The sequence below is a fragment of the Talpa europaea genome (assembly GCF_964194135.1).
Source record: "Talpa europaea genome assembly, chromosome: 14".
Taxonomy (NCBI): Eukaryota; Metazoa; Chordata; class Mammalia; order Eulipotyphla; family Talpidae; genus Talpa; species Talpa europaea.
The window spans coordinates 90,016,453-90,042,389 of NC_140082.1; the positions used below are offsets into that span (position 1 = coordinate 90,016,453).

At 57.9% G+C, this 25,937-nt stretch overlaps 2 protein-coding genes across 2 annotated transcripts; one reads left to right on the top strand and one right to left on the bottom strand.

Moving 5' to 3' along the window:
- Positions 1-954: 954 nt before the first annotated feature.
- MRPL46 (mitochondrial ribosomal protein L46) lies at positions 955-6,985 on the bottom strand (the record flags this gene model as incomplete). Its single annotated transcript, XM_084253439.1, has 4 exons — positions 955-1,631; positions 4,411-4,584; positions 5,327-5,513; positions 6,758-6,985. The coding sequence occupies 4 exons, from the start codon at positions 6,983-6,985 to the stop codon at positions 1,381-1,383; spliced, it is 840 nt and encodes a 279-aa protein (XP_084109565.1). The 3' UTR covers positions 955-1,380.
- Positions 6,986-7,329: 344 nt separating this feature from the next.
- MRPS11 (mitochondrial ribosomal protein S11) lies at positions 7,330-13,262 on the top strand. Its single transcript, XM_084253304.1, has 6 exons — positions 7,330-7,395; positions 7,486-7,599; positions 10,005-10,103; positions 11,111-11,240; positions 12,277-12,342; positions 12,936-13,262. Exons 1-6 carry the CDS (start codon positions 7,331-7,333, stop codon positions 13,041-13,043), a joined length of 582 nt encoding a protein of 193 aa, XP_084109430.1. The 5' UTR covers position 7,330; the 3' UTR covers positions 13,044-13,262.
- The last annotated feature ends 12,675 nt before the right edge of the window (positions 13,263-25,937 follow it).

Sequence of the window (25,937 nt, forward strand, 5' to 3'; positions counted from 1 at the left end):
TCCCATCAAAATCAAAAATGTGATCTAGCAGGGGCGCTGCAGCACCTTTCCTTCCTCAGTCTCCCCAGAGAGCCTGACATGGCGTAGTGGCTGGCAGCCTGGAGCTGCCCCTAGCAATGAAAGAAGGCGCTTGGACCAAGCTACCTGCTTTCCTGATGGCATCCAAGCCTTTCCCTGGCCACTTTAAAATACCAGTGCTCTGGGGAAATCCCACAGGAACGAACCCACTCGGGCCACCCCCAACGTTGCCTGCTGTCCGCTGTGCACACAGGGAGGCCTCACTCAGCAGCGTCCACGGGTTCTTGGAAGCACTGATAGCGAAACCGTGTCAAGAGAGTACAGGCCAGGCTGGCATCCCCAGGGGACCCGCTGGACACACTCCCCACCAAGGAAACCACCTCTGACCAGACCGGCTGCTAGGGGATGGGCATGAAGGCCGAGGCCACCTCACCCTGGTGACTCCCCTTCTGGCCCAGGCGCCCAAGGCCTTCCTATGCAGTACAGGTCACAGACGCTCACCCCAAGTCCGGAGACACACTCGCCTGGTCGAGAGCCACACTCAGCCTTGCCCACTGCCTAGGCTGCATCCCCAGTGTGCGACTGTGACCCTGGAGACCGGCAACCTCAGCTAGGAGCACCCCCCACCATGTCATGAGGAAACTGAGCACCTGCAGGAGGTACAGGGCAAGCCATTTCCCCAACCCAGCCACGCCGACGCAGACAGGGCCCCCATTTCACAAGCGCACACCCACAGGGCAGTGTGATTACCCAGAGGGGCCTGCCAGGGACAGGCCGGGGCCGCAGGTCACCCCCTCCAGAGGCTGCACATGGTCATCACGCGCCTCCCAGGAGCCAGGCCTGGTACCCAGTGACCCAACAACACAGGGAAGGGCCCAGCGCCCCAACCCAGAGGCCAGAGCTGGGCGAGCAGGACTGAGGCTTGCCTCGGTGGGCACCCACCCCGTGTGCAGAGGGAGAACACGGGGACCCTTTTTATTTCACCTGACTTCAACACAGATGAATGAGACAGTTAATTCCGCTTAAATACGAAATGCTTCAAAAAAAAAAAAAACAACAGGAAACAAAAATGAACCGAGGGGAGGGAGGAAAAGGACAGAATTATCTCCTAGATCACACGAGCACGTAGCCGGATGAGGCGGGACAGGAAGGGAAGTGGCTGAGCAGTCACAGGCGCCGGCGGGCAGCGCTCCTGGACACGAGGCTTCCAGGCGGCCGCTGGTCCCTTGCTGCATCATCCTGGTCCCTGCTGTATCGTCCTGGCCCACGTCGTCAGCCCGGCCGCAGCAGAGGTGCTGGCGAAGTGTTCCTCTCCTCCCCTCAGCCGCAGGCCGCCAAGTACTATCCACGGCGGCTCAGTCATCACAGGTCCAAGAGAAACCTCCTCACCTGGGCCAGGTATTTTGGTTTCAAATAGTCGCCCAGCTCGTCCTTGCTGACCCAGACGTGCCGGCCTTTCTTCCCGGCCTGGGGAAAGTCTCCACTCAGCAGCAGTGCTTTGAAGAAGAAGACTTTGGCCCCGAGGTTGCTCTCTGTCCGCATCGCCTTCGGGAACTTGAACTTGTAGTGACCACAGGGTGCATTGCCAAGAAACTTGGCTTTCAGGTTGTTCTCTGAAGGGGAAAGACAGAATTGGAAGGCAAGAAGAGAGACATCGGCGTGTTCTAGCTCCCCAAATCACCCTGGGTCTCCGTGAGAGCTGCCTCTGGCCTGAGGGAACGCGATCGCAGGGACAGGGTGACTATGGCACCCCCCCCCCACCCGCCTGTGCCCCTTCGCTCACCCATCGTGGCCCCTGGACTCCCATCCACAGTTCACTCCAAGTGCCAATGGCTGCTTTCCACTGAGGTCAGTGATGCAGCTCAAATTCACCCTCTAGCCCCTGCCCCGAGCCCCTGAACCCAGCCAGGCCAGCATCTGCTCACCAGGGCTAGGACACCGCATCCACAAAGCAAACTTCACCAGATTTTTAAAGGGAGTCACCAGAAAACATAAAAAGGATCCTGCACATGTGGAATGGTGACATCAAAAAGCTAAAATACACAGCGGAAGGACAGGTGACGTTATCTGCATGACAGACACCTGTGCTTCACACAAAGGGTAACAACTCCAAGCGCATTTGGCAGGATGGCAACGGAAGGATGAGCTCCTCAGGCCTTTGGAGAACTGGCTGCTGATGGGAAAATGGAGCTGGGTGTAGGCTCAGCCCACCCTGAGTGATGCCACAGACCAAAGAACTTTCACAAAAGCTTGGAGGGTTCAGGGCCTCCCCTGGTGGCGCAGCGGTTGAGCGCTGGGCTGTGAAGCTGCCCGCAGCCTCTGCAGCGCCGGTTCAATCTCCAGCCACCAGCAAGGGTCCCACATGGCATGACAGACCTCTCCTGCCGCACTCGCTGCTCCCCTCAGCAGTGTATTTCGTCAGTCTGTTCTGTTCCCTGCTCTGGCTCTGGTGAATTCTCTCACCCTCCCGTGCTTCTGACTATACCCAGTGCTTGTATAAATAAATCAATCTTAAAAAAAAAAAAGCTTGGAGGGTTCATGGGTGTTGACTATTCTCAAGCTTTCTGTATTTTTAGAGATTTTTCATTTAAAAAAGAAACCATATGAGTACTGAGGGAAAATGTAGAATATATACCATTTCTGAGGGGAAGGCCTTTCTAAACAAGACACAAGACTCAAAAACCCAAAAAAGACAAGACACATCAACATGAAAACTATACCTTCCCACAAGGAAAAGTTAAACATAAAAAAGTCAAAGACAAAAATGAACCAGGAAACTATTTTCAACACATTCAACAAGGATACACCTGACAGCATAAGAAGAATGGAAGAAATCGTGGAAAAGAAAAATCAATAAATCAAAAAGAACCAGTTACATGAAGAGGAAGTTGACATGAAAAGGTCAGTGGCTGACACAGTAAGAAGTACCCGGTTTTATTTTAAAAAACACAAACTGAAACAAACCACACGTCAATACTGCTGACGTTCAGAAACTCGGAGCCCCACAGCGCCCGTGAGGGGCAGGAAAAAGGGGGCCTCTCGCAGCTTGCACGACATAAAACTAGATGAACTTGCTGCATTTGGTGGGACTCACCAATCTTATCCTCATTTAGCAACTCCACTGCAGAACTGGATCCCCCAGGAAAGCTAGATATTTTTGAGATGTGGCTGATGCTGGTTTCATGCACACAGCACGATTCATACATGACTGCAAAAGGCCGCCCCAGTCAATCTACTGCCGCTTCCCCCCGACAAAATCTCTGCAATTCTTTTCTTGTGGTGAGAACATCGTAAGACCTTCTTGGTGACTTGCAAATGTTTGCTGCAGCAATAACTACCATCACCAGGTGAAGCGTGACCTCCCAGACATTTATTTTATAACTGGAAGCCGGTACCTCTTGACACCGCCACCCATTCTGTCCACCCCCACAGCCCTGCCCTCTGGCATTGCCTTTCTGTTCTCTGCATTCTCGAGTTCTGTTTTGTTTGTTCATTTGTTTTCTAGACTCCACATGCAAGTGAGATCATGGCGTCTGCCTCCTCAGCCTGAATGGCTTCCCTCAGCACAACGCCCTGAAGGTGCTGTGTTGTGCCAGTGGGGGGATCTCATTCCTAACACTGCACTGTCTTTAAACACCACATCTCCCATCACCCACTGAGGTGGTCTCTACATCCTGGCTGCTGTGAATAATGCAGTGAGCAGAGCATTACAGATTGATTGTCACCTCAGTATTCTGAAGCGGGGTGGCTGGGTCACACAGCACCCCCACTGTGTGCACAAGCTGTGCAGGAGCACCGCCCTGTGTGTCTTCTCCGCATCCGCGCCAGCACTTGTTATCGCTTCTCTTTTTGCTCGAGTCATTCTAAAAGTGTGAGGTGGTAATCACACTGTGGCTTCGATCAGCATCTTCCTACTGATGAGTGAGGTGAGCACCTTTAGATGTGCCTGTCAACAGCATTGAAGCTGAGAAGCCCCGGTCTAGTGAGAGAGAAGGGGCCAGAGCTAAAGCTATGGGGATGAAGAGGGCTTATCTAGAGTGAACAGGAGGACTCGGGAATGCCGGATGTCTTTACACGGACGCGGATAACACAGGGCTTCTCAGTGGAGGTGCCAAAAAACAAAGCAGCAAACCCTTGCTTCTCAAGGATAAGGGGAGAAGCAGAAAGGGAGAAACATCACTTTTGCATTGAAATGTCAACATCTCAGTGGGACAAAAACAGAGGTTCCCTTTATCAAAGAAAACTCCTATCTGGACTCCCATAGTGAACTCTTTACCAACAGCAGCTTCTATCAACCTCCCCATCTCTTACCCTTTAAGCTAGTCTCGTGGTCGGCCTCCTCGGGCTGAGTCTGAGTTAGCCTCAGTGTTTGCAGGGAGGTGGAGCACTCACCTGACAGGGAGGCCAAGGTTCGCTCGGCAGTTCCTCGCAGGGTCTCTCCAGGTTGCCACTCAGCCTGGGGCAGCAGCCAAACCTCCTGGTCTCCAAGCTTCTCTTTGACCAACAAGACAAGGTTCCTATCAAGCTTCCGGTGCAGTGAAGTTCGGTCATTTTTTTTATCAGCTTCTGTGAAGAAAAGGAGACACAACTATGATCTGCCAGAACAAGAAGACTAGAGTTTCAGGGTCTTCCTCGTAGGCTGAGTCACAACGCTTGCCCTCAAAAGACTTGTCATCTCTGTACGGCCCTGACACATTTCTCTAACTCAGGGAAGAGTCTCACCATCTTGAGAAACTAAAACATAAGACAAGGAAACCAAAGCTGAACTTCTCTGAAGAGCAAAACATGAAGTACTCTGAACCTGTGGGAATCAAGCAACACCTACATGAACGCAAACGCAACTCCTTTCTGGATTTTGACACTATCACTGACTTCACAAGCCCCCACTGTCTCTTGGTACTTCATCTGTGAAACAAAAATAAGAGGACTCAAGGCCCTGCTTTGGAAGGAATTTCTGATAAACTGCAGGAAAAGGCTTAATTTCTCTCTCTCTCTTAGGCCCAAAGTAGGCATCCAACTCAGATAACATCCACCAAGTTTAACTGAGATGGAAAAGCTAAACACCCATCCCAACACCCTGACCTCCCACTGGAAAATAATATGGGAAATAATACAGATCTTTTAAAAACTCCATTAGGGCAGATGTGAAGACAGGGAAGAGAATTTCTCTTTCTCCCACCTGAGAGAATTTTTTGTCATTTACCATTATTTGTTGCTTAAAACATACATCATGGGCTAAGCAACATCTTTTTTAGAAAACCAGAAAACTCTTTCCTTTCCCTTTTACTGGCAAGAAAAGATCACAAACCTGTTATGCGAGCTCCAGGTTTGAACTGTAGGAATTTCTGCTCCCAAGAATCTTCCAAATCCTGCACCAGCAATATATTCTTTTCATCCTCTTCATCATAAAGGTCTGCTTTCTTCTTTGCCAGATGCTTGGCTTCAGCCAGAGCACGAAGTTCATGGTCTGAATACAGGCTTTTTTCTACCTCAATCTGAGAAAATTAAGAGCAAAAATCTACCTCAATCTGGAAAAACTTAAGGAACAAAAGAGCAGACCAAACCAACAGAGCTATAGCACATTCAACGGACTCCAAAGTCTTTACCACCCAACATAACCAGATATACAGCAAAACACTGCAGAGAAAAGAGAAAGAATAAAAGGTCCCTGACACTTTGGGTTTGACATTTACTAAAATGTTCTACCATAAGACTGAAGTCAATACTGCTACCAAGCACAACAGACTGGGACAAGGCATGGCCTGCCCACTCAGCACTTTCTGGCTGTGTCACTCTGATCAGAATCTCCCTCACTACAGACTGTCATGCTTCAGAGAGTTTACAGATGCTGTTCCTTCTTTTAGAATGTTTCCCCTCATGTTCTCCTGGGAGATTCACACTCATCCTTCATATCTCACTTTCTGGGAGACATTCCTTGACATCCCATAAAATCAAAATTAGATGTTCCTGGTAACCCCTCTTACAGTTCCCTGTGTTTTCCTTGCAGCTGCAATCAGGCTGTAATGTGACTGGTCATTGCTGGACTCCCTCCACCAGAATGAATCATTCTGAAAACCAGAGCACAACATCTGTGCAATTATCTGTAGCGATTAATGAAGTATATGAGTGTGCTGAATAAATTAATAAACCAAGTGAAAAGCACAGAATTGTGAACAAAAGTTTACAATTCTCTGTAGCCAACAAAAACTTTTCGGATCCTGGAGGAACATATCTTTCAATCACTATCCATGTAAACTTACCCTCACAACCACAACACCGAGTTTCCACCCATGTTTCCTCACTTATCCCCCACACAAATAGTTGGGGGGGAGGTTTCAAAATAGGACAGACTTTATCACAAGCATCTTACAGATGTGCCCACTGCCTTCTCCTCTGACTCATCACTTCACAAACTATCTCCTCCACAAATTGTCAACCACCCACGGAAGGGATTGGGCCCGTCTTGTTCACCACCGCGTGCTCAGGGTGTTGAATAAAGAACGAGAGTATCTTCAAAGAGCAGTCTAAAGAAAGCTCATGAAAACAAACGACTGCAGAACACCTATTATGATCCAAGCCAAGCCAGCGAGGCAGGTGCTGTTCTGCAGGTAAATGCGCTTAAGTTCAGAGCGGTGAAGTAATCAGCCCAAGGCCCCCGCCCAATCAGCGCCAGAGTGCTGCTGGGACCCAACCTCACGCAGCTCTACTGCTCCCCCAAAGCCCCACATCTGAGTCCCACCTGCTGTAGCAGAGCCTCCATCTCCTCCTGCAGCGGGGTCAGCGGCTGTGAGACTCGCGGCGGCCGCTGCAGACACACCGCGCCCAGCAGGCGCCATGGAGACCCGCAGCTGGCGGGGGCGGCCGCAAGGGCCAGGCTGCGAGTCCTCAGGCTGCCGGCCCAGAGCCCCTCGCACCGCCCCCAGCCCCTCGCCACCTTGACCAGAGCGTGTCTCACGGGCGCCGCCATGTTGTTGCCTTCCCACAAAGCACCACGGCTCCCAGCGGTGCCCTGGGCCAATCCCGACCTCCCAGAAGATTGCGCGAGAGCGGCTTGACGGGAAAAACCCAGTCCGGGACCTGCCGGAACGAACCATTCCAAGGTGGGGGGGGGCGGAGAAACAGCTGCTGGAACGGCAGGGCCAAGGGGGCGGGCTCCCTGGGGAGACTCGCGCCCGGGGCGGCTAGAGCGCTTTTGCACGTGCATAGAGCTCCCCAGAGGCCTTTCAGAGGCGGACTCTGACTCCCTCGCACCCCCCCAGGAGCTCGTGGTACGGGCGGCGCCGACGGGGGCCGCCTGAGGCCAATTCAAGTCATGCAGGTTGTGCGGAGCGCGGGGTCGCGGCTCCTGCGGGCCTGGGCTGGGCCCCCGACGGCCAGGTAGGATCGGCTGACCCCTCCGAGCCCGCGGCCCCCGCCGGGCCTCCCCGGACGCCGGGCCTGGAGCTCGCCCATCTTTTCCCCCCGCAGGGTCTCAGCCGGGGCGCCGGCCCCCGCCTTGCACACGGCGGCCGAGCGGCTGCGGGACGCGGCGGCCAAACCCGAAGGCGAGGAGAAGGCGGCGCCGAGCCGCGGCGGCTTCAGGTGAGCCCGGAGACCCGCGCCCGCCAGGTGAACCCGCGGCTTCCCGCCCCAGTGGGGCGCCCCGTGGGTGCGGGGAGGCCGAGGACGGACGCCGTCTCGGGGCCACACACCCTCCTTCCGCGCCAGCACTTGGGCCTCCGGGGAAGACACGCGTGCGGGCGCTTTCACCCCGACTGAGCAGTCAGCGCACCCCAGAACTGGCTGCTCGGACGTGGGAAAGTGCTGCCTCTGGGGAACTCGGGCAGTGCTGCCGGGAGGGTGATGAGCGGAGGAAGGAATCGCCTGGGCGCCCAGCTGGGCACGATGAAGAGGGTGTGCGGGGGGCTGAGCGTCCGCGCGGAGGCCTGCAGTGTGCAAGTGTGCGTGCTCGTGTGTGTGTGTGTGTGTGTGTGTGTGTGCCGGCAGGTGAGGCCAGGGAGGACCCTGAATGCAGAGGAGAGACCCCTACCCCGATGTAGGCTGTGGGGAGCGGCCGGAGAAATTAAAGCCAAGACCTTGTTGTCATTTGACAATGGCAGGTGCTTTTCAAGGTGTTGGACGTCCTCAGTACCCAGCACATGAATCCTCTGACCCGTTGTTTCTCAGTTCCATCGGATGTTGATAACGTGTAGAAAACAGCGTGAGCATCTAGTGTAGGTGAGGACTGGCAGGAAGGTCTGTGTGGAGGGGGGCAGGGAGAGCAGATGAGGGCCAGGGGCAGGGTTCCCTGGGCGTGCATGCCTGTGTCCTGTGTGACCTTGCAGCCATCGTGAGGACCTCACCTTCTACTCCAGGAAGGACTGGTGAGCCACTGGAGACTGGTTTGATGTGACTTGCTTACATTTTAAAGAGCCCTTTGGCTGCTGTGTGGCTGTTGAACCAGAGGGAAGCAAGGATGGCAGCTGGAAGACGTCTTCTAGGCAGTAGGAAGACCGGAAATAAACCAGGCAAGAAGTGATGGTGGCCTGGACCTGAGGACAGGCAGTTGAGCGCAGCGCTGTGAAGCTGTCCACAGCCTCTGCAGCACCAGTTCGCTCCCGGCCGGCCGGCGAGGGTCCCACATGGCGCGGCAGACCTCTCCTGTTGTGCCTGCTGCTCCCCTCAGCAGTGTATTTCGTCAGTCTGCCTGTTCTGTTCCCCGCTCTGTCTCTGGTGAATCCTCTCACCCTCCCGCGCCTCTGGCCTGTACCCCGGTTCTTGTATAAATTAATAAGTAAATATTTTTTTTAAAAAAAAAGAAAGAAAATAAAACCAGCGGGAATTGTTCAAGTGAAAACAAGGGGGAAGGAGGAGGAACGCAGAAACGTTTGTGCTGAACGGCTGGAGAGGTGGGGTTCTTGGGAGACACTGGGCGCTTAGACCTGGGTGATTAAGTGAGATGCCTGATATCCAAGTGGAGCCACAGAGTGGGTGCTGAGAAATGGCGATCAGAGGACAGGTCTGGGCCCGAGATGGACGCTGATGATGTTTGAAACCGTGACATGAACAGGAGCATCAAGAGCGCTGTTGCTAAAGAGGAAAAGAGCTCCAGGAGGCCTCTGACTTTTAGAGACGGGGAGGGGGGGGGGGGGGGGGGGGGTAGGAACCTGGAGGAGGGAGTGAAAAAACCTGGAGAGACTTTCATGTGGCCCAAGGGCAGGGACATCAGCTATGTGGGCAGTAGCTCAAGGAGGCCATGGGCTCAGGAGGGTTTTGTTTGTTCGGGAGCTGGGGAGATGGCAGCTGTTGTGCTGAGGGGGGCACAGCAGCAGAGGGGACGATGAGGACACCCCTGGAGCACTGACCTTGAGAAGCCAACACACAGCCGAGCCTCAGACTGGAGGGGCGGCGTCTGCGGGCCTGGATGTCTGGGAGTGAGCGCCAGGGGAAGTTCAGATTGCTTCTGCTTCTCTGGGAAGGCCATCAGCTGGCAGTGAGCATGAAGCAGGCAGAATTGGGGTTTTCAGGAAACAAATGTGCTCTTCACATCCCAGAAGCTTGCTCACCTCTTTTCTGGGGGACACTGGATTTTTTTTCTTAGAGTAATATAAATAGTACTTAAAAGTGGTAATGTTATTTTGTTTGTTTGTTTCTTTTCATTTAAAAAAAGCCAAGAGATTGTGGTGGATGAAATAAGTAGAGGTGTAACTATTTCAAAATGCAGAAAGAGAAGCCGTAAGAGGATTGGAAAGAGTGATAGGGTCAGACTAGAGGGACCAGGGAGAGTGGGATCTGGAGTCAGAAGGGGGAGGCCCAGGGGTGCCCTGTGGGAGCCACGGCACCGCACAGCACCCAGGTGGCGGCAGCTCCCTTGAGAGCAGGGTGGGTAGGGGCTGCAGTTTTCCACTATGAATGTGTCTTGAGTTACTTCATTTTTTCTTAATCGTGTTTTTTTTTGATTTAAAAAATCAGGACAGTTTTACATAAAATGTTCCTTCTAATTGCAGCATTTACCCTCCAATTCCAGGGCAGGAGAGCCCTCTGAGGTGGGCGGGAAAGAAGTTTGAGGAGGTCCCCATCGCACACATCAAAGCCTCCTACAACAAGTAAGTGCAAGGGGAGCCCCTGCTGGGGGCGGGTGTCTGGGTGTGGTGCAGGTCCAGGCGCCCTCCTCCTGGTTTGGGGACGCCACCTCTGCGTGTTTAGAGCATGGAAGGAGCCCAGCACGTTGGCATTTCTTTACCATCCCCGGGAGCTCCTGGGTGCGTCCATGGGTAGAGGTGCCTCGGGCTCAGGGTCCCGCTGTTGGGAAGGGCAGGGCATGGGAGAGATGAGACAAATCTGAAGTATTTCCATGTGAAACACTGGGTCTCGGGTTTGCTTCAAAGTAATCCTTGAGTGGGAAAGAGGCGGAGACCGGTTCACACTGGAGCTTGGCTGGATGGGAGTTGTGCTAAGTGGGGGGTAGGGGGCGTGTCCCCAGCCCCTGTGCTGGTCTGTCCACATCCTGTTTATCTGAAACCGTCCCTGGTGAAGCCTTTGATGTGAGTCTCTTAGGGGAAAGTCTTTGATCGAATCTCTTAGGGGAAAGAAGCCTGAGGCGGACAGTGCGTTGACAGGCCACCAGGCAGACAGCGGGGTGCACTGCGCTCCTGGGTGAGCCGTCCTGTTTACAGAGCGGGTCCATCTGGGGCAGTTCGGGCGCCCTTTTAAGCACCACGCCAGAGGCTTTCGCAGGACTTGGCTTCTCGCAGTTCTGGGGCTACGGTTAGGGAGCTGGCACAGTTGGGTTCTCATAAGGGCCGGCTTCACATGGTGGGGGCACTCGTCACCCCGGAGGACACCCCCTCGAGTCCTCAGCACCTGCTGCCGTCATGTTAGTGGGGAGGGCTCCCACGAGAATTCAGGGTCGGGACACAAGCCTTCGATCCCAGTAGAACTCTTTAGATTTTATGAGTTTTCTGTGGGGATTAAGGGGTGATTCTCCCCTTTCCTGGCCCTTCTGGGAGAATTCAAGAAACATTCGACTAATAAGCTGATGTCAAAGCAGCAGAGTCTGGCCCACGGCTCACTCCTGGCCAGTAGTTACATCCTCTGCCTCCTCTATCCCCAGCACCCAGATCCAGGTCGTTTCTGCCGAGAACCAGCCCCTTGCCCGCGCTTCCTGCGGCACAGAGGGCTTCCGGAATGCCAAGAAGGGCACGGGCATCGCAGCACAAACAGCCGGCATCGCCGCCGCCGCGGTAAGTGATTGCCTCCCGCCTCCGGTGTGTCCTGCCTTCTGCATGGCCCCTCCGCAAGCAGAGCTGCCCTTGAACCAGCCATTCAAAAGCAGCGGGCCTGCCGCCCGCATTAGGTAGCCCGGTGTCGGAGTGGCTGGGAGAAGTCAGAGCTCATTCCCAAGCAGGGGAAGTTGGGTTGGGAGGGCTCAAGCAGTCGGGTGAGGGGTGGGCTGAGTGAATGTGAGCTGTGGCAGATCCTCTTGGCAGCAAGGCCAGCGCCTGCGCTCAGCGCACACCAGCACACAGCATGCAGGGCCATGCGGGTCTTGCAGCCTCAGGAGACCTTCGTGTCACCCATGTGAGAGCCTGTTAGGTTCAGAGTGTGGGGCTTGCTTGGCACTTTGCAGCCAGCTCAGCTGAACCCAGGAGGCCTGGAAGCTATACCTGCACCCTGTGTGCACATCACAGCCCCCCTCTGCCACAGCTATTTCCAGGGGTAGCCTTGGCCTCCAGACACAGCCTGGTGCCCCAGAGTGTGGCAGCTGTGAATCCATGGCCTTCAAGGTATGCCGAATGCCACCCTGAGCGGACAGGTGACAGCAGAGGAAATTCATGCGTGGTCCCGGGGCTGCTGCTTGGTGGCCAGGGTGACTTATGTGTGGCTTGTCCACTTTCAATAGGGAGCTCCCTTTATAATTAAGGAAATAAAAACATAGCAGTTACTAAAGATTTAAAAGAAGAGAAGGCGTTCTGAGCAGGTGTTTCACCTCGGCCAGCAGCTCCTCACCTGCTCTGGGCCTGACGGGCGTGCAGTCCCGAAGTCTCCACTAGGTGGCGGTGCTGTCCTGGCTGCGGGGGCGCTTCGCAGCCAAGTCTGCTGTGTCCAGTGCTGGCTGCTGGTTTCTGCCCCGCACGGCCCTGCAGCCCTCGGCTCCTGTCCCTGTCCTTTGCCTCTGCCCTACGTGGGTGGGCACAGTCTCCCTGGAGCTTTAGCAGCAAGAGACTGGGGTGTGGATTTCTCTTTCTGGGGCACTAACCCCTGCCTGCCTCTCCCCAGAAAGCTACAGGGAAGGGTGTGACCCACGTCCGTGTGGTGGTGAAAGGCCTGGGTCCAGGACGCCTGGTAAGTGAACCAGGGTGCAGCGAGGGGAGTGGGAAGGGAGGGGCCCGTGGGGCTTGAGGTCTTGCTGTTGCTCTTAGAATCCACTCCTCAGCAGCTCAGAGCAGGCCCGCCATTAAACAGGGCACCTGCCCTGGGCCAGGCACTGGGAATGGGTGGGCCCAGCGGCTCCCTCAGATGGGTGTCCAGGCACAGAACTGAACTGTAACAGGAGGCCAGAGATGTGTCCAGGGGCCCAGGAACCCATGGGGAACCCGAACTTACTGGATACCAAAGGGCAGCTGCCCCAGAGGGGTGATGTCTGTACAGACTATGTGAGAATAGCAGGTATTAGCAGATGTAGGGGAGGTGCTCCGGGCTGAGAAGCCCACAGGTGTCCGCACAGGTGTGCCGAGGGCACCAGTAGGCTTTGCTGTTGGTTCGAAAGCACCAGGTGGGGGTATGGGAGGCAGGTGCCTCTAGAGGCATGACTGGCACCAAGGGCTGGGTGAAGCCCCCCCTCTCTTCTACACCCACTCCTCACTCCCCCAGCCTGACTGAGAGATGCAGGTGGTCATTTTGGGGACTGAACCAACTCACTGCCCTTCTCCCTCCAGTCAGCCATCAAGGGACTGACCATGGGAGGCCTGGAGGTGATCTCCATCACCGACAACACCCCCATCCCGCACAACGGCTGCCGCCCCAGGAAGGCCCGGAGGCTGTGATGTGAAGGAGGCCTGCGCCAGCCCCTCCAGACCCCCTCCGGCTGGACATGACATCCCAGTGACGCTGAGGGAGTCCTCCCTGCTGGTGGCCGGGGGTCCTGCCAGCAGTAAGGCGGTGTCGCCTCCCTCCTGGGGTCTGGGCTGTGCCCAGAAGTGGGGCCCCACCTCCTGTGGAAGAGCCGGAGCCGCGGCTCACACTCCACCCTGTAAGCGCCACCCTGTGCCGAAGGAATAAAACCATTTCTCTGCAGCTGTAGCATCTGTGGGCGCTTCGCTGCGACTGGAGCGAGGGAAGGCCCAGCTGTGCGCTGGGCCTTCCTCGGGGGCCCGGAGTTGTGTCACCGGCGCCTCGCAGCCGCCCTCCATAGAACTGGCTTGTACCAGGATGCGCTCTGGGCTGTGGCCGGCCGGGTCACCTGGGTAGGTGCGGGGGTCAGCCCTGACCGCTAGGTGGGCGCATCCTCGGTTTGGGTCCTTGAAGAGCCACCAGCGCCCAGCAGAGTGAGGATGCCCGGCAGCAGAGGGGGGCAAGCGGGCTCCCTAGAAGGTGGGTGGGTGGGCCCCCGCTCCAGAAGTCCCGAATGGAGGGGCTGGTCCCTGCTGGTGCTGACCCTGCCTCAGCCATCCAGGCTCTGGGTCCCCCACACCACACTAAGCCAGGGCAGGGTGCCAGAGGGCCCACGGTAACCCTCCTCCTGCCAGCTCAGCAGCACCGCGTGCCGGGGGACCCACAGCCCCCTTGGGTGACAAGGCCCTGCTGTCCGTTCCCTTAGAGGAGGGGACAAGACTGAACTTTGGCAGAAAAGCAGTCTCCCTCCTGCCTCTTGTCCATGCTCTGCAGCACCCACAGTGGGTGTCCTGTGAGCCGTGATTAGAAACCCCCCCAGGGCTGCGGACGCCTCTGGGAAGGGTGCGCCACGGCCTTGAGGCTCGCTCTCACTTGACAGGGTCTGGCCTTGACTCGAGGAGCCAGAACAGGTTCGTAAGGTTTCAAAGCTTAGTGTGGTTCGGGGGCGGGGGTGGGGGGGCCTTGCTGCGGGACAAGCGAGTAGCTGAGTGCTGGGGAAGCGAGAGCAGGGAGCCCCATCGCCCAGCCTGCGGGCGGAAGGGAATTCAGGCATGAGGGGGCAGCTCTGCCCTGCCAGGGCCTGGAGGGGGCAGGCGGGATGCCCGTCACCTACTCGTGTTGCCAGTGGGTCGTGGGCGCGGGCTGGAGGGCAGACCGGTGGAGGTGAAAGGTCAGCAGGGGCTGCGGGAGGGAGGAGGCCAAACAGCCGCTGTCACAGGAGAGTGAAGCGGGGCTGACCGGGCGGGGTGGAGAGGGAGGCGCTGGAGCATGGCGGCAGGTGGGGTCTCAGAGTGGGAATGGTCCCGGGCGCAGGCCCAGAAAGGAGATGCGGTCTCCACGCTGAAGCCCCCAGGTGTGTGGCCGAGCAGAGGGTAAGGAGAAGGGGTGTTGAGAGGAGGTGCGGGACGACGTCCCGGAAGGGGTGAGGCGTTAGGAGAGCCCCTGCCGAGGGGGGAGGGGTGGTGGGAAAGCCTCTCCTCTTGGGACCAAGCCCCAGGATCCACGGTGGAAGGGAGGCCGGGGCTGCAGGTGGATGCTGGGAGAGCCGGACCCCGCCGGACCCCTGCGCTGCTGTTCAAAGGCCAGCAACCACCGAGAGACTCCATCCTGCCCGTCCTCAAGCAAACGGGAGTTGGTTCGGGTCTTGTTTCCCCAGATGAGGCTGAGGCCATGCGGGGGGAGAGGCTGCCCAGGAAAGAGCCCGGAATGAGAAAAGCAGGTTTGATGGCTGCGAGGAAGATGAGCCTCAGAGGAGGCGGGAGGGACGGTCCAGGAGGCCGAGACGTCAACTCTGCAAGACGCAGCCAGGGCAGTGCCCATGGATTGGGCCCGTGGAGGTCAGGGGTCACCAAGCAAGAGAGGGAGGTGAGGAAACGGGCCTCCAACTCTAGGTGCCGAGCCTTCCGGGGCAGGTGGTGCTGGCCTCGCCATCAGTACACAGGGAGCCGACAGCGTCCCCAGGACGGCTCCAAAATACAGGTGTTGCCCCTCGCTCTCAGCAGGAGCACAGAAACGGCCAGGGCCTGTCAGGGAAATCGGGGCTGTCACACTGAAGACGCGCGGCCCTTGGGCTTCAGAACCCCCTCCAGAATTCCTGGCGCGGCCCGGGCTGCTGCGGAAGCCCCTGCACCAGGGAGATCCCCCCTCCCCGCCCCCGAGCCGTGGCCGCCTGACCCGAGTCCAGTGGTGCCCGCCTGGGGCCGGCAGGGGAGCTTTTCCACACGTGCCGCCGTGTAAACGCAGCAGGTCCCTGCAAACAAGCCTGCGCTGTGACAGTGACAGAAACAGAATCCCAGCCAGCCAGGGGCTCACGTGCCTCAAGGACCTGGCTTCGTTGTTTGTCATTTTGCTTAAAATCGTGGTTTTGGAGACCCATGGGCCACACGAAGGGAGGGCTGACCACATGTCCCCCAGGCGCCGCGAGCCGGAGGGTGGCCCGGCCGTCCATGAGGGGGAGCTGCGCCATCTGCTCGACGGCCTGTGCCTGGGATGTCAGCCCTGAAGCGCCAGGATGTGGCCCGAAGTGAAAAGCCAAGGGGGGTCGGGCCACGTGTATGGCACAGGCCCTAAGCTTATAGGAAGGGAGAGGGCGTGCACGCGAGGGGCTGTCCATGCCTTCCTCTGGGGGGGTCCCCCCAAGACAGCGGCCCTCTCTACAGGAGAGGGACCAAGCCCTGGGAATCCAGCAACTTCCTCCGCCTTTACAGACAGCGCCGTGTGCGCCCCGTCACCCCTCCAGCTCAGAGTGGACAGTTACCATGAAGTGAAATAAAGAGCTGGCTCATAAAAGTGTATGGAAGCTTCGAGTCCGCACTGTGTAAAGTACCTGCTGGAGTGTGCACATGACACTTTTAACAGTCATTTTCACACACACACCCTGTGACACACTCACAGCCCCGCTGTGTGCCCATCAGGCCTGGCTTGGAGCTTTCTGGTAATTAACCTGGCTTCTTTCCTCTGTCCACCGGGTTCAAATTAAACTGTGGACAAGCTCTGCTGTTTAGCATAACAGGTCCTGCCAGAAAAGCTGTCTTGGTGTCATTAGGGCTGGAGGGGAGAGCGGCAGACAGCAGGCCCCGTTTCCATAGCGCCCTGTGGCTGCTTATCCACCTTGGATTTGCCTAATCCCTGAGCCAGAGGAAAAGTCCACAAAGGGCAGCCCTGGTGTCACCAGGACCCTCGCCAGCAGGACACCTGCTGCCCAGACCCTGCTTCAGACAACTCAACCTGCAGGTGGTGGGCCTACTCCCCTCCCCATGTTGGACCTCAGTTTCCCCATCAGGACAGATGGGTTGAGTGGACTGTGTCTCTTCCCAGAAACCTACAGCTCCTTCCTGGCCCAGAGGAAGGTTCGGGATCTGCCACTCACACTGCTCACTCGACAGGCTGAGGGACTGCCTCAGGAGGCCCCGAATGTGCAATCGGCTCTTCTCCCCACATGGAGCACCCCTGGTCTCCATCCCTGCAGCCTGCCAGGCGTGAGACATGGTGCTTTGGAGACACACAGGCCTGAGCTGGACTCCCAGCTCTGCCTTAGTCAACCTCAGCCACCCCATCTGCCCCGGCTACTCCACCTCCCCCAGCTACTCCACCTCCCCCTCAGCTACTCCACTTCCATGGGCTGCTAGGGGCATTCACTGAGGTAAATGTGTGCCCTGCTTGTATACAGCTGGTGCTCATCCAGGATGCTTCTGCCATCCTCACACCGCCTCCTCACCCGTGTGTGGCCTCCCAGGTGGAATGCAGTGGTGGAGGACACGCATGCCCATCTGGCCGTCACCAGCACCACCGTCGTCATCGTTATTCTCAAAGCTTTTATTTCCCCTGTGATTTTGAGGTTTTAAACCAGAAAATATTCTGGTTTACAGAACATTTACAGTCACCCATCCTCCTAAATCACCCATTTAAATCCATTCAAACCTACTGGTGTAGACGGCCACATTGTTAAAAATTTGCAGTCAGAAATTAAATTAAAAAGCCAAATGACTCAAGATTCTCTCTTCAAGGCTTTCCTCCCCCTCCTTCCTCAACAATCCATATATACTCACACATACAATATGTCTAGAATCTGGTAATTACCCAAAGATCTTACAGGCTAGTGGAGGCGACAAATCCAGTAAAAGTCCATGGTGACAGCAGGGCGCAGTCACCAAACAGGGCCCCAGTGTGGGTGAGCACGCGTGTGCAGGGTGGTGACCAGAGAGATCAAGGAAGACTTCCTAGAGGAGGTGGCGCCTGAGACCAAAATAAAAGTAATCATTTTGCGGCATGGGGATGGGGCACGTTGCCAGCAGTGAGGACACAGGAACAAAGCAGGGAGGTGGGGGTGCACAGAGGCCTGTGCTGTAAAGGGGAAACTGCTGGAATGGGGGCTGAGGGGAGGCTGTCGCTGATGGGATGACAGGTCCTTGCCCTGGAACCTGTGCAGATCCCCTCCATGGAGACAGGGACTTTGCAGAGGCAAATTAATGATCCTAAAGTGGGAGGATTCTCCTGGACAACCTGGGGGCCCTAAATGAGATGGGGAGCGGACATCAGTGAGGGGGGCATCCATCCAGGATCCATCCAGGATCGCCTGCAGCCACCGGAGCTGGCGACCAGGAAGGGGCTCTGCCCGGACAAGAGGCAGACAAGAGGGTCCTGCAAGACAGGCTGAGGGCAAAGTTGCTACTCTGGGTGCAAGAGGGTCAGGGATCCCCAGGGCCGCCCCGACCTCCACGCTTCATAGCCCCCTGGGTCAGTGGGCACCGCCCCTGAGGGACAGACAGGCTCCCGTCCTGACACCTGGGCCCCCTTGGCGAGAGGAGAGGCAGCGGGGTGATCCTGCCAGCGTGGCCTCGGGGGCAAAGCACAGGTTTGTCCTGTGGGAGGGATAACTGGAGCATTGATGGAAATGCATTTCTCACCTATTTTCTGTCTGACTGAAAAGTGCTTTGCAGTCATTTAGAGCCTCACACCCCTGTCATCAGAGCTCGTGTGGCTCCAACAGGCTGAAAACTGGGTCACTGCGTAGTAGTTCTGAGCCGCCCCCCAGCCCAGCATGCCCCCAAGACACCCCTGCTCCTCACAGTCCTGGGGAGGACGGCTGGAGCAGATCAGCATTTTTCTGTCCCTTCAAAGCCTCAAACCAACACTCCGCCCTCCAGCTCTTCCCCAGGCCCCTTCTGGGTGGTGCCCTGGGCTTTCTGGTCTCCCCCATATTGAGTCACACCCCTTCAGGAGAACAGAGCTCGGTGGAGTCTATGACACAAGCCCAGCCTCCAGGCCGGCCTGCACCCTCCACTTCTCCCTCCAGGGCTGGGGTGGAGAGGCTCGAACTGGGGGTGCTGCTCAGCTTGTCCCCCAGCCCTGGGGCTCTCTGCTGTCACTCCTTGATGACAAGCTGGCTCTTGCATGCACCCACCCCTGCAGAAACTTCTGCCCTGGCCCTCCTGGGGGGTATGCTGCCCTCAGCTGCCAGGCCAATCTGCCCGGCTGAACCCAACGGGGCCAGGAGGCAGCCAGCTGCCCCACAGCTCCCCTGCTCTCTGCCACCCCTGCCTCCCCACCCCTCCCACAGGCTCAACCCTGGGCGCACCTAATAAACATCTTGAATGCAGGATCTACTCCCTTGAACCCCAACACAGCCCCTTCATGGATAAGCAGGTGCACTGGGGGGCTGACTGCTCCCCTACTTCAGCCCCTGGCCCTGTGGCCCCGCCCCCTACTGCCAGACACCTGAGCCCCATAAGGTGATTGGGGGCCCAGCTAGGTTGGCTCTAGTCCAGCTCCTCCCAGTGCACCCTAAGCCATGGGAACCGGGGGGCACCCCACCGACCCTGGCCCACTAAACACAGCGACAAGGCCCACCTGCTCCCCAGCCTTCTGGGCTCTCCCATGGGAAGCAGGCACAGCTCTCTTCACCATACAACCCCCTTCTTAATCGGGCACACGCCAGCCACTATCCATATTTCAACTGTTTATACCGTCGAGAATTTCCTCACGTGAGGAGAGCGAGTAAGTGAGTTTCTGCCTCTACAAACAAAAACAGAAAAAAAAACCAAAAACAGCAGCAGCAACACGAGCCAGCAGCGCTTCCTCCGAATGGCAGGCAGAGATTTTTGCTCCAATGTCACGGAAATAACAAAATTTAATAATCAACACGTGTATTTTTATGAAAAGAAAATCATGTTAGCAAATACCGTGACTCCGATCCCACAGCACCGCTGACGGTTAAATAGACCCTTAAAAAAAGTTGCACCAAAACGATGGCGCGTCCCTTTGGGCAAGCTCCCGGGTTTGGCCCGCAGGGTGCTCTCTGCCCCGCCCGACATTTCGAGACCAGACAGGAGGATGCAGAGCCGAAAGGGTGCCCTAACTGTCGCCTCCCAGCCCCTGGCCGGGGTCTCTGGGGAGCAAGAAGGCAGCCTGCAAGCGCGCCAACCCCGGAGGCGAGCGGGCCGCGGAGAAGGCTGCCGCAGCAACGGCCACGAACGCAGCCCCCTTATTCCAGCTGCGGTTTGCAGCTTCAAGGCCGCTCCCTCGGACAAGGGTGCCCACCCAAGCTCGGGTACCATAGGGTGTAGCCCCAAGCGGGAGACAGGTCCCCCTTCCTGATCATGATCTGCACCCCAAACTCCGCACGGCTCCCCCTGGTCCTTCGACTGCCACGCAGGGGTTTGTCTGCCCGGCCTCGTCCACTGGTGATGCTGCCCTGGCGGGAGGCAGGAGTGAGACCCCACTTGGGGAGAGGCGCCGTGGGGTCACTCCCATGGCCGCAAAGTCTCCAAAGGCACCAAGGGAACGCAGACAGGAAAGCGTGAGGTTGATCCCCTTTGTGCTCAAACAGGCTCTTACTACTTATTGAATGACTCTGCTGTGTAGTAACTGCATGAAAATGAACACGCCCAAACGCACCTCCACACTGCCCAGGTGACGGGCAGGTTCCGACCCCGACGCCCCCAGCCCGGCAGCCGCCCCAGGTAGGCCCCTGGCCCGTTTCAAGGAGTCGCTTTATCGTCCTGGTCATCCCGAAGACAGGGGGTCCTCATTCACACGGCCCGCAGCTTGGGGCGAAGCGACGGGTAACAAGACCAGGGTGACCGCAGCTGGCGGACGCCGAGGAGGGTACTTCTGGCCACAAAGGCTTTCCCCGTGTGTAGCTGAAGGCCCAGAACACCTCTCGGCCGAAACAGCCCTCTGGATCCATCACTCACTTCCCAGCCCACTTGTACCAGGTCAGGGGTGGGGCGGCCAGAGCCCGTCCTGGGGCCTGGGCACCAGCAGGACCCACCCTGGATGGACCCCGCTTTCACCATGGACGCATCGCTACTCCCACACCCCTCACCCCCAGGACCACGGAGGTGCCCCACGAACCTCCCTGCATGTCTGTGGGAGGAGGGAGGAGCTGGCGGATGCTAGGGAAGGTGCCAGCTGTGCAGACTGGGCCCCGCCAGGAGTCAGCTGTCTTGTCAGAGACAACGCCGAGGGGGCAGGTGACCCCTCGGTGGCCCTGCTCGCTCTCAGCAAAATGGGGGGCACGCGGACGGCAGAACTAGATGAAGCAGCAGCCCCGGCGACAGGTGGGCCCGTCCTGCTGGCAGTCTCGCTTTCTGGACATGAGCGGGTCCCCTGGCCATGTGGAAAAGCGCCCTAGACGGGAGGGGCGGGAGAGCCGCAGCCTTGGTGGCGGCCTGGCACCTCCTGCTGCCACGGGGACGGGACCTTCGCTCCTCTCCCCGGCTGAAGGTGCCAGGGAGGCCCGTGGGGCTCCACCCCCGCCACCCAGGTTGCCGGGCACACCTAATCCAGCTGTCACCTCGCACTTGCCCCCTCCGCAAACAACAGCTGGTCGAGGCTGGGCTCTAGGCCGCCCATCTGCCACCCGCCTCCCTGGCAGGGATGCCCGCGTACTCTGAGCCAGCCTTTAGCGGGGCAGGAACCAGCTCTGAGAATATTTTCTTCTCAAACAAAACACACCCTGAGTGGTCCTGGCTGTTCTCTGCTCCCCATCCCCCACCTCCCGCCCTGCAAGAGCCCACCTTGCCCAGACGCCCCCACCCAGGCCTCCCAGGCACCCCCAGCCACACTGGCCCTGCCTGGGGCCCAGGCTGGCTCAGCACCCCCTTTCTCAGGACTCAAACTCCATCCTCCCTCGCGCTCACCTCCCCCTCTATCTCCAGCCCCATCTGTTCCTCCCTCCCACCCCCTTCTTCACCCCTCTGCCCCTGCCAGGCCACAGGCACTGCCGGCCACGCAAGCCCTCCGCAGGCCTCCCTGGCTCTCAGCGGCTGGCTGTCTGGGCCAGTCCCACGCGTGCCAAGTCTGCCCGGCCTCTGGCTGGAACGCCTTCCCGTCAACACCAACCCCCCCCCCCTAAACCCCACCCCTCCCCTTTTCATCCCAGTGAATCCCTGTCACCCTGCAGAATTCAGCTCAGGTAACAGACTGCCCGACCCCCAGGGCGGAGTCTCTGCTCCCCGGCCCCTCCTGTCCCCCTCCCCCACTCCCCCTCCCCATCAGGTGTGCCAGCTCAGGGGCACTCAGCAAGGACCCCTCCTCATGGCCACGGAAGCCCAGCCCTGGCAGCTCAGGGGCTGATACGCAGAAGGTGCTCAAGAAACACCTGTGACACGCATGAACGAGGGCACATGGGGCAGACCCAGCCTCGCCTGCCACATGGGTGCCCAGGGCCACTCACCCCACAGACCCACGGGTGAGGGAAGGGGGTGCGGTCTAAAGGGGTGCTGGCTGTGGGGGCGCATGTCTCCTGATGGCAACAAGAAAATGCAGGATGTTTTACCAAACTTCCATATTCTAGAGACACCACACCCACTCGGCCACCCTGCAGCATTTCAGCTCAAAGCGTCTGGTTGCAGCCTCTGGGGGAGAATCCTGTGGGAGCAACTGGGCCGAAGCCCCATGAGGGATGCAAAGTCCAAACTGGGGTGGTGGCTACGCTTTCCAAAGCCCTCTCTCCAAAGTCCCGGGAAACGCAGGGCAGTGAGCGGGTCACCACGATGAGCCCTTATGCCCTCGCCCATGACCTTGACCGTGTGCAGCCAGGGCCTGGCCCTTGGCCGCTCTGAAAGGCCACAGGCCTCCATCTCCTGGCTGCACGCGCCCTCCCCAGCAGACTTTTCTAGACCATGTGGCTCTGCCTGGACTACAGCTGGTGACATCCTCTCTGTCTGCTCCAACCATGAACTTGAAGGAGGGGCAGGGTAGGGAGTTCAAGGGTCAAGAGGTGTTAGCACCACCTCGGGCCTTGCGGGACCAACAGGTTCAGCCCACTCGCCTCCTCTGGAGAGTTAGATCAAGGGCCCCACCCCACCGCTGTGACAGCAGGCGGCCCGGCCACCCCCTCGGTGTCTGGCCAGAAGCAATCAGATGTGAGCTCTGCGTGTGGCCACAGAGCGACTGGCAAGAGCTGCCTGGCACCAGTCGTGTCCCCAGGCAGGTGTGCCCCCGCCCCCTTCAGGAGCTGCAGATGGAGAATGAAGGCCGCAGGAGTGGCTGGGAGCCTCAGGCGTGGAGGCCCCTCCTGTCTATGCAAAAGAAAGCTCAGGGGCAGGGGCATGAGGCTGAGCCCCAGGGGCTTCAGCCTGCGCAGTGCAGGGGGCCCTGAGTGCCCGGGAGCTGCCTCAGCTGCTCCAGCTCAGCCTGGGTCCAAGACTCTCCCCAACCCCCTCCAGTGTGCATCTGAGAGAACTGGAGTCTGCGGCAGGCCCCCTCCCCAGCCTGAGCTGCCCCATCATTCTCCCTGGGCAGCGGGACTAGGGAGCCGAGTCCCTCCGCACCTGCACCTCCTACGTAATTCCTGCCTCTGGTGGTCAGGTTTGTATGATGGACGGAACCTTCGAAAATTTTTTTTAGAAAAACAACAGAGGATTGTAGCGCTAAAGGGTATACGCTGAGCATTAATGTCATCAACAAAATTGCCGCCGGAACATTGAAGTCACTTAATGTACTCAATTCCTTCCCAAGCACGCGTGGCAGAGAGCCGTTGTGCTGATTAGCAATAATTACAACCTGCTCATTAAGGACAGCCCCCGAGGGCTTCCACAAAGGAACACTCACGGCGGAGATGCAGTTACTCTGTGTACTTGAAAATAATGAAGCTCCCTTTCTTTTAAAAATTATCTAATTTAGGCTTTTCACTGAATTACACTGTGCTCTGCACGACTCTGAATGGAAGAGGTTTTGCTCAATTTAAATAGAAGCTTCTCTCAAAGGCCAAGAGCAGCCTTGCTCCGAGGCGACGTGCCGGCCGCCTGCCAAGCGGCATGAGGAGAGAGGTGCAGGGAAGAGTCTGGATCTGAAACTCATCCCCGAAAGTCTCTGCTGTTCTTCAACATTTTGGTTTCAACTGTTTTGCCATCTCATCTCTAGCTGCTGGCTCCCCTAAAGATTCTTGTGACTCATCTGGGCATTTGTGGGGAGAAGACACTAGAATTTACTGAGAACAACCTCCCATCCTTTAGAAACAAAGGAATATGAACAAATGTGGGGGTGGGGAGCTCGGTGGGGTTCAAGGACGCAGTGGGGTGAAAGTCCTATCTGCCATTTTCATTAAATCCCTTCAGTTACAAGAAACACCCAGGCCAGCTCAGGATGGCTGCAGGGGGCTAGAGGTCAGGGGTCATGGGGAGAGGCGCAGGGGACTGTGGGTAAGAGGGTGTCCCGCCTCCTGACAGGAGCTGGGGTGCATGAGTGCATGCACCTGTCAAAACTCAACAAATGGAGATTTGTGCATTTCATTCTTTGTAAACATTACATCAAAATAAAACCTGTAAGAACAACAAAGAAGACGGTAGAGAAAGAGATGGCATGGCCAGGGGAGGGCACCTCAACATCTACAGGCAGGGCGAGGAGAAGGCGGTGAAGGGCAGGAGGGTCTGCAATCATGGACTGTCCCAGAAGCCACAAGGCAAGTGTTTCTGGCATGGAGAGAAATCAAGCTGATCGGGGGCCAAGCAGAGGGATGAGGTGAGCACTGCGGAGCGGTGGAGACTCCCCGGTGACCTGGAGGGGCAGTTTCAGAGGGGTGGTGTCACAAGAACCCCTCTGGAGTGGGGGGTGAGGAAAACAGGGCAGCAGGGACATGTGATTGCTCAACGCAGACTACTCCTTCAAGGGGTGTGCTGTGAAGGGCGGTGGGGCCACCGTTCTCAGGGGAGGCCATCCGGAGCACCCCTGCATGCCAAGGGGCACGGCCCCCAGAGAAAAGGCACCACAGAGACAGCACCGCAGGAACGGAGGCCTGGGGACGTCTGGAGACAGGCTTCACAGGCTTCAGGAGCAGGTGGCAGAGAAGCCGGCGGCTGGTGGCGGGGGAAAGGCCTGGCGACGCAGCCGCCTGGTCCACCCGGCGCAGGAAGAGACGGGACCCCCACCTGGTTGTTTCCAGGATGTAGGGGGCCGGTGATCAGAGAGAAAATGGAGGAGGATCTGGGCAAGATGAAGGTGGACGCGGCTATCTCAGGGTGGGAGAGCAGCAGGCGGAGGCGGGTCCTGGACCCCTCTGAGAAAGAGCTCGGCAGCTTCTGCTCGGCGGCACACGGCAGGTTTACTAAGAGGAGCTTGTGCAGACACGCGTGGGAAGGGTAAGCCGCATTTTAAGTTTCTGCTCTAAGCGTCCATCGCAGCCGCAGAGTGAAGGAGCAGAGGGGCGGGATTCACGCCCAGGCTGCCCACAAGTGCTGCCCACTCCCTGCTCTTTCTGCTCAGCCAAGTCCGCAACCTGGGAGCAGAAGCGCTTCCACAGGCAGGTCGGCTCGGCCCACAAACGTGCAGCTGCCGTGGGGGCCTGTCTTTGTCACGATGGACACTCCAGGAGAGGCCCTCCTGGTGCCTCCCTGCAGGGGCCCGCAATGTCATTCCAGGCCCCACTGTCCTGTGTGCCCACCAGCCCCTTGCCTGCCTCCCTAACTCTACGACCCCCCAAGCCCACTTGCAGAGTGCAGAAAGCTCCCTGGGAAATGCACGCACGCCTGCACTAGCAAGCCCAGCACCAACCCCAGGGCCCCTCCGGGTCTGCTGTGCCCCCCGCCCCCACTCACCCCCGCAGCTGGGCCGCTGCTGGCGAGAGGCTCTGCCATTCCGGCCTCCACGGCGCATCCCACACTTCCGTGCCGCTGCCCGTGCTGGAACTCTCCTCTGGCTCACTCAACACCCCTGGCATGCCTCTGGAGCCCCTGCCCAGAATAGTTTTCCTTCTCTGCCTCATCTCCAGACACCCCGCCACCTCTGTTCCCGACACTCGCTCCGGGAGTGCGAGCTGTCGCGGTGTAATCCTGGTCACTGCTTCTCTCATCCCGTCACATCTCGGCAAAGCGTCTGCGGACTCGGTGGGTGCTCACAGCTGGTGGTGAGGGCCGCAGGAGAGCAGCTCACGTTCGGGACGGAAGGCGAGGAGCTGACTGCACTGGGGAAAGGGGTGGCGAGCATCTCTCCGTACATTTCTGGATGGTCACAGGGCACAGCATCCAGCTTGAACCCATTTCAAAGCCACCTTCAAGGTCAGAGGCTGCTAACAAGCTGCCTGCGTACATGGTGCACACACACGTTAACACATAAGAGCCCACCGGCCCTGGTGGGACAGGCTGTGAACGGCGGCAGGTGTGGGCAGGAAAGATGTGTGGCTCGCCATCAGGAACCCCAGAGCTTGCCAGCCCCACCACCCCACCACCCAGGCCCACACCTGGCCTACCCAGACGGTGCGCTGGGAGCGCGCCTCCCCACGAGCCCGCGCCTGTGCCCAGCCTGCAGCCGCGACAACACGGGCCAAAGCCCCAGGGAGGAAGGCATCCTGGCAGTGAAGGGCCGCTGCTGTCTTCCCTGCCAGC

Coding starts and splice junctions, on each gene's coding strand:
- MRPS11 (XM_084253304.1), top strand. CDS start 7,331: ATGCAGGTTGTGCGGAGCGCGGGGTCGCGGCTCCTGCGGGCCTGGGCT. Junction 7,396..7,485: donor GCTGGGCCCCCGACGGCCAG/GTAGGATCGGCT, acceptor TTCCCCCCGCAG/GGTCTCAGCCGGGGCGCCGG. Junction 12,343..12,935: donor GCCTGGGTCCAGGACGCCTG/GTAAGTGAACCA, acceptor TTCTCCCTCCAG/TCAGCCATCAAGGGACTGAC.